The sequence below is a fragment of the Apis cerana genome, linkage group LG1 (genome assembly GCF_029169275.1).
Source record: "Apis cerana isolate GH-2021 linkage group LG1, AcerK_1.0, whole genome shotgun sequence".
NCBI classification, from domain to species: domain Eukaryota; kingdom Metazoa; phylum Arthropoda; class Insecta; order Hymenoptera; family Apidae; genus Apis; species Apis cerana.
Window position 1 is genome coordinate 25,765,237 of NC_083852.1, and position 19,576 is coordinate 25,784,812.

A 19,576-nucleotide genomic window follows, 5' to 3' on the forward strand; every position below is an offset into this window, starting at 1 on the left:
CGCTCGTTCTCGTTCGTTCGTATTTGTGTACCGGGAATCGGAGGGGATCGACGTGCGAACCTGCTCAAGTCGACCACGTGGTTATGAGTGTGCATCGACCACGCCGACAGTTTTCGATACGTATCGGGAAACGTTTGGCAACCGCGTACGTTTCTCGTTTCACGTTTTGAAGAGAAAGAAAAAGAAAAAGAAGAAAAAAAACGTTCGACCAGTGTAGTAGTTGTAAACCCGTGCAAAGACTGATTATAGTGATTCGTTAATTATATACATCCCGTTCACCGATTTCTAACTTTGTGTAGTTAAAAGAAGAAAAAGAGAAAAAAATAAATAAATAAAAGAAAAAGAAAAGGCGTGAAAGTTCGAAGAAAGTTCCGCGCAACGACGACGGATTTATTCGTTAAACGAGTAATACATCCGAGAGTCGAAATTATTTCTAGCCGAAAATTCTAGAAACGTCTCGTCCGGATCTTTTTTAACAGGTAAAACCAGGACGAGGACGAGGTTAGTAGAAGGGAAATTAAAGTCGAAGTGAAGCGGAGGCGAGACAAGTATCTCGGAGGCTGATCCCGAGGAGTGAATAATCGAAGCGGGAAGCGCGACGAGGATCAAGGATATTGATTAAAAAAGAGAAGGGAAAGGGAAAGGCGCGTGAAAAGTTGGTGGTTAACCTGGGAAAGGTGGAAAGTAGCAAGATCCCGCCCGCAAGAGATCGCGAATTGAAAGAGGGCCAGGTGGAGGTGGTCCAGTCCGGCGGGTCAACGATCGGCGTAGCTAGGCCGTATCAGAGCCCTGAGCAAGGAGGGTGGGTGCAGTGGTGCAGTGGTTGCAGAAGGGCCAGCGAGGTTGGGGTGGCCTCGACTACAGGCGCCTTGGCACCGAGTGCACCGGGCCCCGGGGCTGCGGTGGTGGGCTGCTTGGTTGGGGTGTACCCGTGTTCTCCCTCCTCCACGGGGCCCAGGGGCCCCCTAACTCATCACCTCCAGGCTATCCCGAGTCAGCAACAGCCGATCGGTTGCCGTGCCTGTTGCTGCGCGCATAGCAATCACCAGCCAGCTTCGGTCCAGCTTACCAGTCAGCGGGGCGGCCTATCGCTGAGGGTAGCGAGGGTGGCGTCCACCACCTCCGTCCGAGCCGCCCCCTACGCCCACCCCCAGCACCAGGGGCTGGGGCAGGAGTGCAGGTAATGATAAATTCCTAAACATACATTATAGCTTCACGTCGACACAGTATAATAGTACTACTCTACTACTACCACTACTACTACTACTACTCCTATTTACTACAACTACCACTACCATTACTACTACTTCTACTACTACTACTACTACTACCGCTACAACCGCTTCTACTCTGCTCGTCGTCGTCGTCGGCAGTGTCGAGACAAAAAAAAAGTACAATACAATAAGAGTATACGTAGTAGCACGTCGAAGTAAAAAAATAAATAAATAAATAAAAAAAAAATAAAAAAATACGGTCGATGGATTAAAAGAGTTATCCAAAACCAAAAACGCACAAAAAAGGTGTAGGGAGGAGACGGGGGCATTGGGTGGAGGTGGTGCGCACATCCTCGGCAGCCCGATGCTGTTCGTCCCGTTCACGGTGCCCACCTTCCCCGCCACGCATCATCAGACGACCCATCCTGCGCATCAGACGCATCATCAACAGCTGCAGGCCACTACCCAGAACCCGGTGCAGCAGCCTCAACAACTCACGCAGCTCAATCAGCTGAGCCACCTGAATCACCAAGGCATTGTACCGGCCACGACCAATCAACCGACCATACACAGCACCAGCTGTTCGCCGCAGCAACAAGCAACCACACCGAACAAGGTAAAACAAAAAAAAAAAAAAAACGAAAAGCAACGTTTTACATCACTTTTTGATGATCTTCTCCCCCACCACCCGCACCCCCACCACCTCTGTTGTTCGAATGCACGATTCGATTCGTCCCAATGACGCGGAAAAAGCGTTAAAAGAACCGTGCTTTTCGGCTTATCTTGCGGGAACCATACCCGCCAACGCTATTCGGATTTGTAGGTCAGTTCATTATTCGAGGAAGAGAATACGGTTACAGCACGCGTTCACCGATATTTATTTCGATAGTTTCCTATAACTATAGAAACTTTTGATATTTCTTTTGCCTTTTTTTTTTTTTTTTTACGCCGAATTAGCCATCTCAATTTTCTACCATTGACGACTGTCCTGGTACAACGTTCGATACGAAGGAACACGAGGAATTAACTAACAATGGGAAGGAAGAAGGGAAAAAAATTTCGATAATTTCGGATAATTGTATAGTACATAAATCTCGAAAAACACTTTGAACCTATATTCGAAATATTCTATATTCGGGAAAGATCATACTTCGTCAATGGGTCCGGCAATATAATGTAATCACGTTGGACCGACAGTTAATTACGGTTTATGAATCGAATATTCGATTTCGCGTTCGTTCAGGATTATTTATTATTAGCGACAGTTTTAATTACGAAGCGCGATACGCGAAAAAAGGGGAAAAAAGGAAAAAAAAATCTGTCCTCTTTCGTGGAAGCGAGAAACGTTCGATGGATTTTCGTTCGATCGGAGGACGCGGAGGAATATCGGGCGCAACAATCCTCCAATCCATCATCGCTGATCGTGACAGTTAAAAAATAATGCGCGTGTCTCAATAGTCAGGGCAGAGCCGTTTATCATCGAGTTACCAGAATTCCAGCTCGCTGGTTTACATATCAGTGATTCAATTCAGTGCTATCCAGTTAAATGTAAAATCGGAACTGACCAACTATAAATAAAATAACAATTCACCGCTCATGCGATCCACTCCCTACGCGGTATCGTTACATTAGCTGACCTTGTCCGGCCGCGTTTATTTATTGAAGACCGGCTTATTATCCCGCTCCACCGTGAATTTATTAACGAAACAACACGTGTTAGCGCGCAAATTACGCTCTTACGGAGCATTACGACCCCTATGTTTTGCCAAATTATTATTATTATTATTATTATTATTATCGTCATCATACGCGCGTAAATGGGATACGAATTTATTTATTACGCGCCAATCTCTCTTATTTTTTTTCTACCCCGATATAAAATATTCCAAAATTAATATCCCGCGAGGGGGTAATCAAAAAACGTATATTAAACTTCTTAATATTATCTAAAATCCTTGTATTATTCATTCATGTTCTTTCTTTTAATTATTCCCTGGCTCGACAAGTAGACAAAATCCATCTCAACGATATCTCGTTCGAATAGCCAGATTCGATATTCGATTTTAAACATCTATAATAATAATAAAAAATTAAACGAAAGAAAATTGCGACAATTATTATCACCGCACAAGCCAAGCCAACTACATAATCTTGTGTTATTTTCTTACTCAACGAGAGGGCGACGATAACTAACCCCTATCGAACTTATCCCCTACACACATACACAGGAATCCCAATATCGGCGCGTCCGTTCAATCGTTACCATAATCTCATGGCATGGCGCGGAAGGGACGTAACAACTCTTAATTGATATCTATCTATCTGTCCATCTATCGATATCGGGCATCCCTTATAAACGACGCCTCTTCGATATCTTTCCCCTCATCTCTGCTCCTTCGTATCGCTTCTTCTTTCATTCTTCTCGCCCGCGTTTCCTCGCAGCAACGCGCTTTTATTATCCTGGCCGTGGTTCAAGTCAATTTTCTTTAGCGAGCCATAACTCGCGAGCGGAGTCGGTCTCGGGCATCTCGTCGTCGAGACACGCGGAGAGGAAGAGAGAGAGAGGTAGTCACCGAGAACTTCCTTTAATTCTTAAAGTCTGGCAATCCGCGGGTGGCGTTTCCTCCCTCTCTCTCTTGTGTCGCTCTCCTTGGAGAACTGCAGAAGCCGCGCGGCTATCTTCTTCACCCAAAACGATATCTCTGCGTTGGCGCCGGTTCGATGAGAAGAAAAGACATATTGTATCCTCGTGCGAGTTATCAATTACCGAGCGAACAACCATCTTCCATTTCTTTTCGCCCTCGGCTCGTCGACGAGGTCGTTGAATTTCTCACCTCCTCCAATTTTTTCGACTCGCGCAACGAAACGAGCTTATCTTTTTCTTTTTTTCTTTTTTTTTTTTCGTTCCAGCGTGTTACTAATTAATGATTTCGGTAATAAAATTCGGATCGAATGTTTATCTCGAGAGGAGGGGTTCCTGTGTGATATACGATATACGTAGGGCTTAGACCACGTCTACGTGCAGGCAATATTAATATAAATTGTATTTCATGTATACCCAGGTGTACACTTCATGTACGTGTTGTACTGTATATATATATATATATAAATACACATATACATATATAACAGTTACATATACGCGTGTAAGGTAACCGAATAGCCATTTCGACCTACGAGTACGTCAACATAAAGTACAGGGGTGTAATTATTATTAGGTTAGTGTACCTTTAATCTTGTGGATAATTGCACGCGTGCGGTCGTAACGTATATCGTTTTTCCTCTCCCTGTATCGTTATTAAAAAAGAAGGGCGAGTACGAAGTTATTAATTTCAGATATTTTTTAATATCTCACTCGTTTGATCGCGATACGAATCTTCGCCAATATTCCCGCGTATATACACGCGTTATTTAACCGAGAAATCGAAAACGAAACCCGTTTCCCCGATTACCCGAGGATAATTAATGGAAATACGAGTAAACGTTGGAGATAAGGTGGAGTTTTCATCCAATAAAGGGTTAAAAGTTTGTAGATGAGTGCTCGCGGAAGAATGAAGAAACGATAAAGAAGAGAGAGGCACTCTTCTTCTTGTTCTTGGGAGAGGGGGAGAGGGAATAGGAGAATTTCTAAAGCAAGGGAAATGGGTGAGTGGAGGGAGTTGGTGGAGGATCGTGTAAGAAGGAGTAGGAAGACTTTGAGAAGTTGTTCCCGTAACTTTATTAATTAAAGGCCGTTAGTCCTTGTTGCTCGATACATCTTATACACCTAACACGGTCGTGGTTCCCCCATACAAAGAAGAATAACCGTCTCGCCGTCCTTCATCTCTCCGCTATCACTCCCGCGTCTTCTTCGATGTTCCTTACCCTCCACCGTATCGATCATCGTCAATGTCCACACCGTGAAATTTCCACACCATGGAAATCGTGGCTCGCGTTATTCCAGCATCCTCGCTTATTGCGTTTAGCGCGATCACTTTCGCTAGCCTCGTCCTAGCTTCGATTATCTTAAACGAGTTATCCCCGAGTAATTTTATCGAACACGTGTTTTCTGATTTTTTGAGATTTCGTCGCCACAATGGTACGAATAATGTATATTGTAACTGGATGAAATGAAATTCATTTTCATAATGTGTAAAAATTGTATAATTGTATAAGAACCGTACATTAAAATTTTAAATCCGCTTTTTAAACGTTTACGGATTAAACGAAATACGCGTATATAAAAAGAGAATTAATCGATAATCGATCATTTCAATAGTTGAGAGATATTCTGTAAATTTATTAAGAAGCATTTAAATTTCAATTTTATAACATCTCGAAATTTTTATTTATTTTAATTTAAATTGTTATAAATGATTAGTTTCTTTTCTGTAAATTAAACTTAAAGTTAAGTAATTACTTCCTAGAAATTAGAAATTAGAAATTCGATATAACGATTCGTCAATGATTTTTTACATACTCTACATCGTTTTCATGAGAGTCGAATGTGTGAAAAGTAGAAAAATAGAAATTCTCTTTTCTTTTCATTGTTACAGATGAGTACGATCGAATGTGCGCTTATTTATATCAATTCCTCTTCTTCTCTATTTTTATGAATTTCTCCACTTTTCCAAATTTATCAATTCCTCCTACTCCTTATATTTATCAATTCCTTTTTCTCTCCAAATTTATCAATTCCACCTCTTCCTTATTTTTATCAATTTCTTCTCTTCCCCAAATTTATCAATTCTTCCTCTTCCTTATTTTTATCTATTCCTTCTCCTTTTTTTATCAATTCCTCTTCCTTTTCATTTTTATCAATTTCCTCGATTTTTCATCAATTTTCCGTCCTCTCAATTCAATATTGTTCCATGGCCATGATAGAAACATCAAACATTTATCCTTCTATTCCCCTCGATTCGAGAACAATAATTTCGAATAATTTCTTATATAAAGGTCTTAACGAACACGAGTGCAGTTTAGAAATCTGCAAAATTGGTCTTGAAAAAAAATCTGGAGAAACTGAGAAAGAAGAGTGTTTTTATTTATTAATTCTTCCTTTTTCGTATATGTATGAATTCCGTTTCATCCGTATTTTTATCAGTTCCTCCACTTTCTTATTTTTATCAACTGCTACTCCTCCCCAAATTTATCTATTTCTCCTCCTCTTTACTTTTATTATTTTCTCCTCTTCCTTATTTTTATCAATTTTTCCTTTTCCTTTTTTTATTAATTCCTCTTCCTTCCCAAATTTATCAATTCCTCCACTTCTTTATTTTTATCAATTCCTCCTCTTCCTTATTTTTATCAATTGCTCCACCTCCGTATTTTTATCAATTGCTCCACCTCCGTATTTTTATCAATTTTTTCCCTTCTTTATTTTTATCAGTTCCTCTTCGGTTTTCCACCAATTTACCGTTCTCTCGATTCAATATTGTTCCATGTCTATGATAGAAACATCAAACATTTTTCCTTTTATTTCGATTCGAGAACAATAATTTCGAATAATTTCTTATATAAAGGTCTTAATGAACACGAATACAGTTCAGAAATCTGCAAACTTAGTCATGAAAAAAAAACTAAGGAAACTGAAAAAAAAAAAAGAGTGCTTTTTCTTTATCAATTCCTCCTTCTCCTTATTATTATCAATTCGTCTTCTTTCGTATCTTTATCAATTCCTTCTCTTCTTTATTTTTATCAATTCCTCCTCCTCCTTATTTTTATCAATTCCTCCTCTTCCTTATTTTTATCAATTCTTTTTCCTTCTTATTTTTATCTAGATTTAATTTAGCCATTTATGGATTAATTTTAAGCTATTTTATATTGTATATATAATATATATATAATTATATATATAGTAATATTTGATTTTATTTGACAATTTTTTTTATTCCTTTTAATTTTTGGGCGATCGGTATGTAATATATCTTCTTATAGAGTTTTTTCATTTTATAATTTTCAGTTTTATCGTTTTTTATCGTTATTTCGTTAAGTTATCATTATTTAGACTCATATCTAGGCCATATCGGGTAATTTATATAAGATAGGATTATCGAGGACATCCCGTAGCGAATAGCTATAACTTCTTTTTTTAATAAGCATTTCCAATTTTCAAGGTCCAATTTATTGCACGTTTGTCATATTCGCATATACTTTTATATATACTTTTTATATATTGATTATCATGTATTTCCTTTTTTATTCCATATTAATATTAATTGTTTTATATATTTAGTTATATTTTTTATATTATATAAGCAATATTATTTTCTAAAAATCTCCTTATAAACTCAAAACTGGAAAAAAATAAATTTTGTTCAGTTAACTCCTATCATTCGAATCACTGTAGGATACTCGTGAATCACGCGAATAAAAGTATTGCCTCATGTTGCGAAGGACTGTACACGCATTATCGATCTTATTACGAAAGAAATTATAAAAATTGACCATCTCCAAGTTATTCTTAGGGAATAGCAGAAATCTAAAGAACGCGCTAAAAATCTCAGAACCTTGAAAGAGCGCTCTAAACGATCGGGTGTTAAAAATTTTCGGACGGAAGAAATTTTGAAAGAGACAAAGAAAAAAAAATTCATCGCCGTTTCAACATTCGTTGGTAATACAAGAAAGGGCATTAGCGAACGAGAAGCTTGGTTTCCACCCTCCTTCCGATTATTGGCCAACGAGCGTAGCGTACCGTGGAGGAATTATCGTGGTTCACCGGCATTCCTTTCCTCCCCGGCCGTCTATTAACAGCGCGAAAAACAGTAGGCGAAAAAGTAATTATGGGGCGAGCCATAGGAGCAATGGAACGGGAGGGGGGATGCGCGACAAAGGACAAGCGGTTAACGCTCGCCATAATTAGGAAATTGCTTCTCGCATGGGAAAAATGTATCGCGTGGCGAAGAAAGCGCAGAAGGAACTCATTACGAGAGCGATGCTCGGCGGAGGTGGTGGGATGGTCGGGAAGAAGAGTAGGGGGAGAGGGGATGAGTTTGGGAGAGATGGGGGAGGGGATGCGTAGCCGTTTTCAAGGGAAAGCGACGCGGAGGTTGCTCACGGTGGAAAGGAGGCGAGGCGCGTGAGGGGAAGATCAAAGCACTGGAGATGATTTCATTACGACACGCCACTCGTCTACTACGTTGAAATATCAAAAGAGTGGCGGCCTCATACAAGTACGCCAGTCGGCGCGGAGAGGCGCGGCACGGCCACGCTCGCCGTGTGCAAGTTTTCTGCACAATGCTTTTCTTGTCAGCCCCTAAAGAGAAAGGAGAAGCGGTTGGATGTCGGTTGGAAGGAGCAGGACAGCAGGAGAGAAGGGAAAAGCTGGCGTGCACCGAAAGCAACCCTCGCCGTCCCGATTCCCCGAGACCGCCGCAGCTATCGCCCTCCGCTTCTTCTTTCCCTTCGCCCCGTAGGGAAGAATATTATTAGCTCAACCCGCTGCCTATTGTCGAAATAAGTTGGTGATATCGGATCAAGATGCACTGGATTTAGTTTCGTGCCTTCGTGGAATCCTGTTTTCGCGAAACGATCGTTCAATTTCTTTCTTTTCTTTTTTTTTCCTTTTTTTTTCTCACGAGATCCCTCTCTCCACGACGCGACTTGCGCGGCCGAGAAAGTTTCGGGGAACGTTTTGACGAAACTTTTGTCAAATTTTTCTCTTTCGTCTTTCGCGGAATCTGCGAATTTCGAACGATATAAAAATTGGGGGGGAGGGGAGGAGAGAAATGATTCGATTTCTTTTTTCCTTTTTTTGTATCTCGTGCTCTAATTATGAATAATCAACGCTGTAATTACAGGGAGGTTTAATAACACATTTTGCTTTTAGTATTTCCACTTTAATGCCGCTACGTTTCAAGCTTCTTTTCTTAACGATGCTACAGCTTCTTATTTAGACCATCCAAGTTAAGTAATTTCATTCGCGATAATAGCGTTAAGTGCAATCTCAATTATTCATTCGCTTCTACGAGATAAAAAAAAAAAATAAAAAAAAACGATATTTACGACAACAATATTCCAAGAATCGAATTATAAGAATCGTCCATACTTATAAATTATTTATGTCGCTTGCGCGAACAGGTGAAATTTTTTCACAGCGATTCGAAATTTTCGCCGCATCGTCACGTCCATTATCGATAAACCGGTATATCTCCGTTGAGCAGCGCGTTGAAGATGCAGGAATCTGCGATTATGGAGAATCGTCGAATGACGCGACACGATCGACGCGTGTTCGACGGATTGGTTTTAACAAAGGGAGGAGGATATTCGATTCAATTATCAGGTGAAATAAACGGGATTATAAGAAGGCGGGAATCGCATGGAATATTCGAGGCACGTTCCTCGGGAAGGGACGGAAAAATATACATTCCATCCTACTAATTCCAGACTTGCACGCGGCGCGGAGGCGTACTACGAATCGCGAAAGGATTTCGAGGCAAACGTTGGAAAGTTGTTAGCTAACTGGAAATACGATACTCCCGGCCCATTGCCGAGAAGTGTATTATCGCCTGCCACGAACTCTACATATTACTCAACTTTCCAAGTTGCGGCGTAGCGGTTCCAACTGATAGCGGTTTAGAAAATAATCAGCTGGTCTCGCGTCTATCCTCCCTCCCCCCTCCGTGTATAACTCCTCTCGAACGAGAGTGCTACGCGCGCCGCCGCGTGACTAATCGTCTCTCCTTGGTGGAGCTCGTTAAACCCTTTGATCGACGAGCAAATTTTTCACCCCTTTACCCTTTTAATATCCCTTCTATCCCGCTGCTTCCGCCGCTGCCCCGTCCGTTGCCTCGTGGCCGTTTATCGTCCGCATCGGACTATCGTCCGCCTCTCTCTCTCTCTTTCTCTTTCTCTTTCTCTCTCTCCGTATATACGTTGACCAGCGCGCGGAGAATTACGCGTCGAAAGGGGAAGCCCGCAAGGGACACGGTGCAATTCCGCGTCATGATTTCGAACGGTGGGACACGGACGGACGGATGGATAGAAGAGAGAGAGAGAGAGAGATCGATCTGGAACGAACGATTTGGTCTTGGAGGGAGAGGAGGAGAGGCAGGGAGAGGGGCGATTGTTCGTTGCGCGTACGAGAGCAGAGCAGAGGAGGGGGTGGGATAAAGGTCGGTAATTAAAATGAAATTCGTAGAAAAAAGAAGGTTGGCTGGCCTGGTCCAGCCGGTAATGGATACAACGCGCGGCGGGGGGCATCATAAAATTTTTACAAATGAGCGTACCGAAGCGGTGGCTTTACGCCGGTGGGAGGTATACGCCGGGGACGCGAGAAGGGGTAGAAATAAAAAAGTAGACGGCAAAAGCGAGAACGAAAAAAAGGAAAAAAAGAAAGAGAAAGGAAAAAAAAGAGGAGACGCACAGGTACACCCCGCGGTGGCGTTGTTAGTGTCCGCTCGCCCCGCTCTCTCTCCACCTCCGTCGTCTCCATCCTCCTCTGCCTCCCGTCTCCGCTTCTGCCGGTGGGTGCACTCGTGTACCGCGGATACAAACAAACAAGAGCGGGTCATACAGGCGAAGTAACAAATGCCGGACATTTACATTTAGCAGCGAGGGTGGCCTCCTCTCTTTCTTCTCTCTCTCCCTTCTTTCCTTCTCTCTTTCTCCTTAACGTTATTTTCCCGCGTTCCCCCTCTTCCTTTTCGTCCCTCTCCTCTTTCGGTCCTCCCCGTTCGACCTATCGTGTTTCTATTTTCCTATCTCTCCGTCTCTCTCGCCCGCTTGTTCTCTTTCTCTGCGATTCTCGCGCGGGTTGCTCACGGTTTGGTAACGAGAGAGCGTGTATGCGCGCGTGTGTGTTTATGTATGTATATATATATATATATATGTGCATGTATGCAGGTTGCATTATGTACGGTGGCTCGGTACAGTCCATGGTTAACACAGAAACGCCAGCAGGCCTTCCCGCCACTTGCAAATTTTCCGCTTTTAAATGTTAATTTCAGCGTAATCGATGGTACTCGCTGGGCCGGGTTACCAGCGTGCTCAGCCTGTCACCCTCTGCCCTTTTCCGTCCATCGAGCTTCACCGTCCTAGAACATATCGGTCCAACGCGGTCTCCCTTGTTAAACGGTCGAATCGATCGAACTAAAAATTCGTCCGATCCATCCTCCGTTCGGACGCTAATTCGAAGAAGGAGTCTCTCTTTCTTTCTTTCGTTCTTTCTTTCTTTTTTTTTTTTTGCCAAGAAACGAATCGGGTAGATAAAAATTCGCCGTGCTTTGGATGGATAGCAGCTTCGCTTTCCGTACAAAATTTCTACGTAAAATTTCGTTACGTTGAAATTCATCGGGGAATACAAGCAAGGATAATGGATTTTATTAATATTAAATAATGTCGTTGTATATTCGAAATTTCGTATATAACCTCCCTATATAAATTGATACTCTTTAACATGATATCACAAAACTTTATTTAATTATCAGCCATTCCATTCCATTCTCGCGTATAACTTTGATCGTGCGAATAATACGTTACGAGTTGATAAAATTTTCGTTTCAAAATTTGCACGCGTTTCGCGAGCGCGCGTTCAACGTGGTCGAGGAATAATTAGCGGGGGGAGGTGGGGGGAGGTGGGTAATCTTGTTGTCGTTACACATTCAGAAACCGCGGAACGAGACGCGGGGCGTGCACGTTCCCAATAGCTACTTGCGTGTAATTGTTAATCGAATCAACATTATAAGTGGAAACGTGACAGAAAATTGATACGCACGCGACGTATGCAAGTTGGTAGGTATGCAAAACAGAATCTGGCTAATACTGACAACCGACCTCCGCTCATCCATCGAATTACAGATGTGCTTCGCTGGCTGGTAACTACGAGTGTCCAATTACTTCCTGTTAACCGTCCGATTGTCGTCCATCGGCCATCCAGTTATACTTCTACCTCGAAATAAGCCGTTCCGCGGACCAGTCACCGACGCCGACATTCTGCTTAATATAATTACAAAGTATCGATCCTACACGAGACAAGGGAGGACCAAGGATTGCTAAACGTTTTTCGCTAATCCCATTAACCACAACCCACGCCAAACACGCGTCCTATCTGTTACTCTTCGATCACTCTTCTTTCCCCCTCCCCTGTGGACAGGTTCAAATTCCTTACTTTGGACATCTTTCGAATCGTTTGAATACCTGCAAGAAGAGAAGAATTAACCATTTTATCCATTTTAAATCCAAATTAGGCACGTTTATTTTTCTTCTATTACTCAAGAAACATGAATTCTTCGACTATTTTTCTTTTCCTCGTAATCGTTGAAATTCGTATCCTTGCATGTTAGATACATTTCGAATCGTTTGAATACTTGCAAGAAATTAAGAAAAAAGGGAAATCTTAATTTTAAATCCAAATTAGGCACGTTTACTTTTCTTTTATTACTCAACCTAGAAACATGAGTTCTTCTTCCCCTCATAATCGTTGAAATTCGTATTCTTACATGTCGGATACATTTCGAATACAAGAAATCAAGTACATGAAAAAGAAGTGCTAATTTTAAAATTCAAATTAGGCATGTTTACTTTTGTTTTATTACTCAATCTAGAAACATGAGTTCTTCCTTTCGAAATCGTTGAAATTCTTATCCTTACTCGTTACTTTCGAATACCTCCCTTTCGTTGCCTGCAAGAAGAGAGGAAACTATTAACCATTTTAAAATCCAAATTGGACACGTTTCACGTATTATTCAACGCAGAAGAGCGCGTTCTATCTATTATATTATAACTTATATTTTATTAACTATTTTTCTTCCCCTCATAATCGTTCGAATTCGTAAATCCTTGCTTACTCGAATACCCTTGAAATCGTTCGAATACTCGAATTCGCGAGAAATCAAGAATTACTTTAAATATATATTTACCTTTCTCGTATTATCGAGGAATTCGTCGTCTGGTTCAATTTTCGAGGTTCAACGATCGAGCTTACTCATCGAGATCAGAGTGCATAAAACAGGTCGGGAAAGTGGAAAACAAAGTGGCGGTACGAAATAAGGCGGCACAAAGCGCGGTGGCTTTGGTCGGAAGGGAGAAAGAGGGAGAGAGAGAGGGAGGGAAAGAGGGAGAAAGAGCGCGCGGGTAACACGCGAGGAGGAAGAGGGTTGAGCAGAGGCGGAGGGACTCTCGTTATGCACGAAACGCATTACTTTTATCTCGAGCAAGCCGAGAGTGGCGCCGAATTGCAATCAATTTTTTGTCTTTCTTTCTCAGCCCCACTCATCGCTCACCCTCTCCTCATCCTTCGCCCTCCCACGCGGCCTCTCTCATTTTATCCGCAGTCCACTCTCAGCTCCATTCCTTTTGGTTCCGTTCTGAACTGATCCGTGGCTGGCCTGGGCCCCGTGTTTCGTTCGTTCGTTCGCTCATTCGTTCAGGATGGCTGGCTGGCGTTACCCCGTGCAACCGGAATTTGCATCCCGAATCCCACTATTTGCATTTCAATTCCACGAGACTCTCGCCACCGCGCCGCTGCCACCACCGCCGCTGCCAAACGGCGGCTACAAACATAAATACGAATTCAAGGGTCCACAAATGACTGTATCCCGCATAACTTCACCAACGATTCCGTGTATCCTGATTAGGTCCGGTTACCCACCACGCCGCTCCCCTACCATTTCCTACCACCCTCCTTACTTACGTTACCCGCCGCAGGATTTTCGAATTTTAAGAATCGAATCAAATCCTCGATCCTGATTATTTTCTCTCCCGCCCCCTTTCTTTTTCCCTCTCCTTCCCCGCAAGAGATCTTTATCTTTGGCACGCGAAACGATGTATGCGCGCGGATATAGAGGACAGAGACGTGGATTAGCTCGTGATTGGCTCGAAATTGCAATTGGAATAATGTCAAGGTGGCGCGCCTTTTTTCTCTCTCTCCTTCTATTCGGTGTCACCGTGCACGGTTTATCCGATCGTTGAATTATACGTGGAAATTTATTTATCGAGAATTCTATTAAACTTTAATATAACGCGTATTTAAAGTAACCGTGTTTCAGTCGCATTTATTTTTGCATTTAAATACCTTTATAATGGGACGGCTAAAACGCGTGCATTAAACGGAATAATATTCTGAAATTTTAACGGAAAGCGAACGATCTGTATCGTGGATATTCTCCTTTAACGTAAATATTAAAAGTATTGGAAAAATTGAGGCGGCTGATAATATTCAATCGATATGCTAATTAATATTTTAATTTTTAATAAAAAAGAAAATCTCCCTTCGAGCAACTTAAATTTGCGACGAATAACTTTTTTTCCTTCCATTTATCAATACGTGTAATAAATGTCTCGTTAAATATTATATATATATATATATTTTTGAATTATAAATTGTAACAGCTCTTAACGATATTATATATTTTCCCCGCATTGACGGAATTTTTTTATCCCCTTTCTATTATCGCGCCACACTTATGCTCGATTATTTTCCGTTGAAACGAATTAACTAATTCTTCTGATCAACAGAATTCAATAGCAAGGAAGAATATAAAATCATAGCATCATTTAAACGATGTAACGATAATCAGAACACTTTGGCGATCGCCGTTCCATTATATATTTAAGTGTGAATAAACCTACGTAATCAGAGAACATTCCTCGCAAGAAACAACATTCGTTCGCGATTTAGATAGAATTTCATTTTTGCGCGAACACGTGCCATTTCCATACGCGCCAATCCGATCTCTCCCTCTCTTTTTTAGTGCTCGTAGCGATCGAACGTGTCCGGCGCAACTGTGCAAAAACGTTAATGCGACGTCTTGGCGAACGTGTGCGCGGCTCGCAAGTACATCCGGTGATTTATCTAGGGTGATACACGATAGTAGCCGCGTACACCGCATCAGTGTAACTAACCCCTTCACTCTGGAAAGCCCCTAAGGCGATGCTCTCTTCGACGCTCGTGCTCGCGATCGATCACACACGCGCGCGTGCATCCTCTCCTCTCCTCTCCTTCTGTCCACATCCCCCTTTCACGTGCATCAACTCGGTCGATCGTGATCGTCAAAGGGTCGCTCACTCGTAATCAGTCGTGCGAGGGCTCACGCACGTCCTATCGCGACTATCGGGGTCGTTAACCCCCTCCCCCTCCTCCAATCTCCCTGCACACCTCCTTCTCGGCCACCTCCTTCGATCCCCATCTCCGTCCCCCGGCAACGACATGCACATGCCCCCTTGTACAAAGGGTGTCGAGCTCTCCCCCTCCTCCCCTTTCGACGGCCAGCTGGATCTCAGGTGAGGCGCGAGACAGGAGGGGGAGGGGGACGGGCCGTATCCGTGCGTGCCTTTCTGGATTCTAAATCACGACGCTTGACTTCGTCTCCTTCGTCTTTGATCTTTCGAGACGTCGTTTTATCGACGCGACAACGTCGTTACACTTTCTCTTGCGTTCCTCAGAAGAGGGAAGGAGAGGGAGGAGGGGGAGGGGAGGGGAGAGAGATGCACTGAGCGGATGCAGGTTTAAATAGGTCACCGAGTCTCTACGAGCTAACTATAATCACGATGGCTATCAAAGTTTATCGTAGTTATCGGTCAATAATTAACCGCATTATTGCCAGGTCATCAAATTCGGCTATCGCGGCCCATTAATAGCTCGCTGCTTTAGGTCTAGCTGCAAATTTTCTGTTATCTCCCGTTTGAATATGAAGTTTAATTTGATATTTGTGAGACTCGCGCGCTATCCTCGTCGGGCCGCCGGTTATATCCCCATCTTTAACGATAGTTATAAATAGAGATGATTATGCCGAATGAGAGCTTAATGGGCCGGGGAGGGGAGGAAGATTATTCGGATGGGGGGATTTGCTCGTGGAGAGGTAACGAGATGCGTCGAATAATTGGCAAATTATCACCCCCTAATCTTCCCACCACCGATTTTAATTCCTCCCGTCGCCACTGTTCTTTTTTTCTTTTTTCGCTAGTTATCTCTCAACCAGGGAATTCATAATTAAATGTCCGTAATTTTGATCCTCCGTCGCCCCTCTCCTCTCAAGAAAAATCGCCGCTACGGGACACCGAGTAGATCGCATATTACTCGGGGAGAAAATCCCCGATATAAACATCTCTATTTAACCACCAATATAGATTTTTATATATCGGCGATTTCTTAACAGATACCGTGGATCCCAAACGAGAAACTCCTCTTTACCCTCGAAGCTTTTTAATCCCCCTACGTGGCGTTAGTTTAAGAAAAGAAAGGAAAAGGAAAAAAGGAAGAGATCCAGAAATCTGCTTCTTCTCTCTTCTCTTTTCCACGGTTGACGCGAGGAATGAAACGTGCGTGTGCGAGCGAATCTGACGCGAATTTTCTCGAATCGATGGTCGGTTTCGTGCCGAGTTTGTGAAAATCGATTCGAGAAATTATTATATAAGAAGAGCAGAGAACAGGGCGGGGAAGAGAAGCTCGAAAATAATCGCGGAGACAGAGTCGCTGTTTTAACGCCTTTCCTCTTTTTTCTCTCCTCCTCCCTTTCCCTCTCCTCCTCTTTGTTCGATGAATCGTTGTCGCGATTGAAATTGATGGATGAAACCGGGAATCGAAGCAGGGGAGGGGAGTGAAACGAGAGAAACTGGAAAAACCTGTGTGGATAAAGGGTATCGCTGCACGGAGAGCGTTAATGCGAGAGATAAAAGCGTCGAAGTTAGCGGTGAAACAAAGCTAAAATAAATCAACAGGATGTGTTTCGTTCGAATTTGGGTTCCGAATCTTTTTTCCTTTTTTTTTTTCTATTGATTATCTAAGCGAAAAGGGGAGGAATGATCGAAGAACAATAATAAAATATCAAGAAAGGGCACGTTTATCCTTTAAATTTGAATATATCGCGAGGATATGATTGGATATCGGTTATACCGTGTTTAGTTACCGGGTATTCCAATTGCAGCATCTGTTATTCCCGGTGAACGTAATTCCAGGATTATCATAAAGGAACAGCGGGAGAGGAACATGATCGGAGAAAGAGAATTACATCCTCGATCGTATTCGCCGATTGGTACACGCCAAGTTCTTGACATATCGGTTACATCGAAATTGGTAGATCAATGATCACTGGTAATCAAGAAGGTTACGTGGCTCTCGTTACTAATCAATGTAATGGAGTACGACGAACATCTGGCATAACAACGACGATACCTGGACCGCTGTAATTGCTTTGGCTTGTTGCTTATGCATATATATATATATATGTATAGATATATATATGTGCGTGTATATATATATATTATATATATATATACACAGAAGACCCGGTTAGAACCAGAGACGCGTTATTATTGTAAACACGAGCATGGCTATCCGAGCCGCGAAACGAAGAGGGTTTGGTTACCGGGTATCCGTTTCATCTCCACCTGCTTTGCTTTTGATCTATTGTTTTCGCCTCGTTTCGTGTTTTCAAGTTTTTTAACAACCTGAATAGATAATACGCGCGTTTTTTCTTTTTTTTGCATCGAGTGGATACGAAAATACTTTTTTTAAAATCTCGTTAATAACAGAGATGAAATTCGATCGACCACAGGTAAAAACCATCATCGTCTCTTTAAGTTACACGAGTTCATATTTCTCTTCTATCCGCTTATGCTCACTCTCATTCACCAGACAAACATACATCTATGCATCATCGGGTCTTTAAGAATCTGAATAAATAATATGTGTCTCGCATGTTCTTTTTTCCATCTAGAGAAGCATGGATAAAATACGTGTATTTTTAAAAATCTTATAACAGAGTTACAAAGTTCGATTGACGATGGGTATTGAGAAAACGGGTAAAAACCATGGTCGCCTGTTTAAGTTACCCGTTCACATTTCTCTCCAATCCACTTATGCTCGCTCTCATCTAATTCACGGGACATACCTATACACGCGTCAACTCGATACGATAAGAGACTCGTGAAAAGTTGTTGAGACTAATTTTCGATTGGCAAATATTACACCCAATCGCATTTCGAGATAAATATTGCGCGAGTATTAAACCAGCGATTGTTGTTCGATCGAACTTGATTTCGCGGGGGCATTAATTAATTCGCACGCAGGCGCGAATGGGAAGGGAAGAAAAACGAGGGAGGCGGGAAGAAAGAAGGAAAGAAAGAGGGAAAAACGCGATAAAGAAACTCAGCGAGAAGTATTTTAATCATTCGTGACGGTTGCACGCGAACGATTCGAAACGGAGGGGAAGGGAACAACAACAGGGTGGAATACAAGGGTCGAGACGAAGAACGAGGGCATTTCAGCGAGCAATCGAAACGCGTGTATTTTTTTCCTTGCTCCCGATTCAACTCGTTTACGAGTTTTCATGCTCCGACTCTTTGTGTACGAGATATATTCTCCCAGTTTACCGCGAGCATCTGATACCTCCTGTGGGACACGGTGTGGAAACACCTGGTTGCTCCCAAGATGGTCTTAACGCGACACCGATACTGCCACCGATAGAGCCTCTCACCTCGCCTCGCCTCGCCTCGTCCCGTTTCAATAGATGGCCGCTAAAACTATATCCACGAATCCGTGTGAATCGCGAAACTCTCGAGGAGACTCGTTGGGGGTGCGTTGATTAAAGAGAGAGAAAAAAAAATTCATCGACTCGCTGCTCGTCGTCGTCGAGCATTGAGGATAAGAGAGAGAGGGAGAGCGGCAATTCCGGCCGCGTGACGAACGAACACGCCATGGGAATTCCATCGAACATGCCGTAATTGGAAACTGATTTGTATTCCGAGCTTTAAGATAATCACGCGTTCCAATAGGTATTCACGCGGCAGCTTCTAATTAATTGCCGATCGTGTACGCCGTATCATCTGTAATTGTTTACCTTCGTCACTTTAATTATTAATTATAACGAATACAGGCAAGTTTCGTTTAATTGGATACGTCCACGCTTCGGATGCGTGCAAAGTCCTGGCCTTGCAAAATTTTCTGTGTACGTGCACACCGAATTAATAGCCTCCGTTACCTGGAATTTTATGCCACCGAATTCGCTTAACCCGCTGAACAAGAAACGAATAGTTGAATCTATATATGTATATATATATATATAAAACGAGAAAGATTACACGGAAGTGCAGAAGCTCGTCGTTGGATTGGCTATGGATGCGAAACGTGATTCGAAAACCGTCGATAAGATAAACCGTCGCCTTATCGCTTATTTTCTCTTTTTTTTTTTTAATCGTTCTTCGAACAAGAGTATCCCCATAGAAACTATCACAGTTTTTCATAGCCTCGTTTTTCCATCCGGTGGAACAAGCCGCGGATAATGGCCGGCCCCCGAGATGGAGAATTTATTTCGCCCGTGCTTGGTTGGCTTTCACCGTTCAATGATAATAGGATAATCGATGAAACTGTCACCTCGTACAAGAGGCGTTCCGATAGGCGGGATTCTGGCGTATTTCAACAGAGAGACAAACCGAAGCCACAGTAC

General features: G+C 42.6%; 1 protein-coding gene across 5 annotated transcripts in view; it reads left to right on the forward strand.

The window, feature by feature from the left end:
• The first annotated feature begins 584 nt into the window (after positions 1 to 584).
• The window catches only part of LOC107993953 (nucleolysin TIAR), a 455,817-nt gene continuing 436,825 nt past the window's right edge, over positions 585 to 19,576 (forward strand). For all 5 annotated transcript variants that reach the window (XR_009833413.1, XR_009833414.1, XM_062087124.1 and 2 more), the window contains exons 1-2: positions 585 to 1,180; positions 1,521 to 1,830. Coding sequence is in view for 3 of the 5 variants with exons in the window: in XM_062087124.1 (XP_061943108.1) it covers positions 1,579 to 1,830 (252 nt within the window). In the remaining 2 variants the exon portion in view is untranslated. The remainder of the gene's footprint in view (positions 1,181 to 1,520; positions 1,831 to 19,576) is intronic.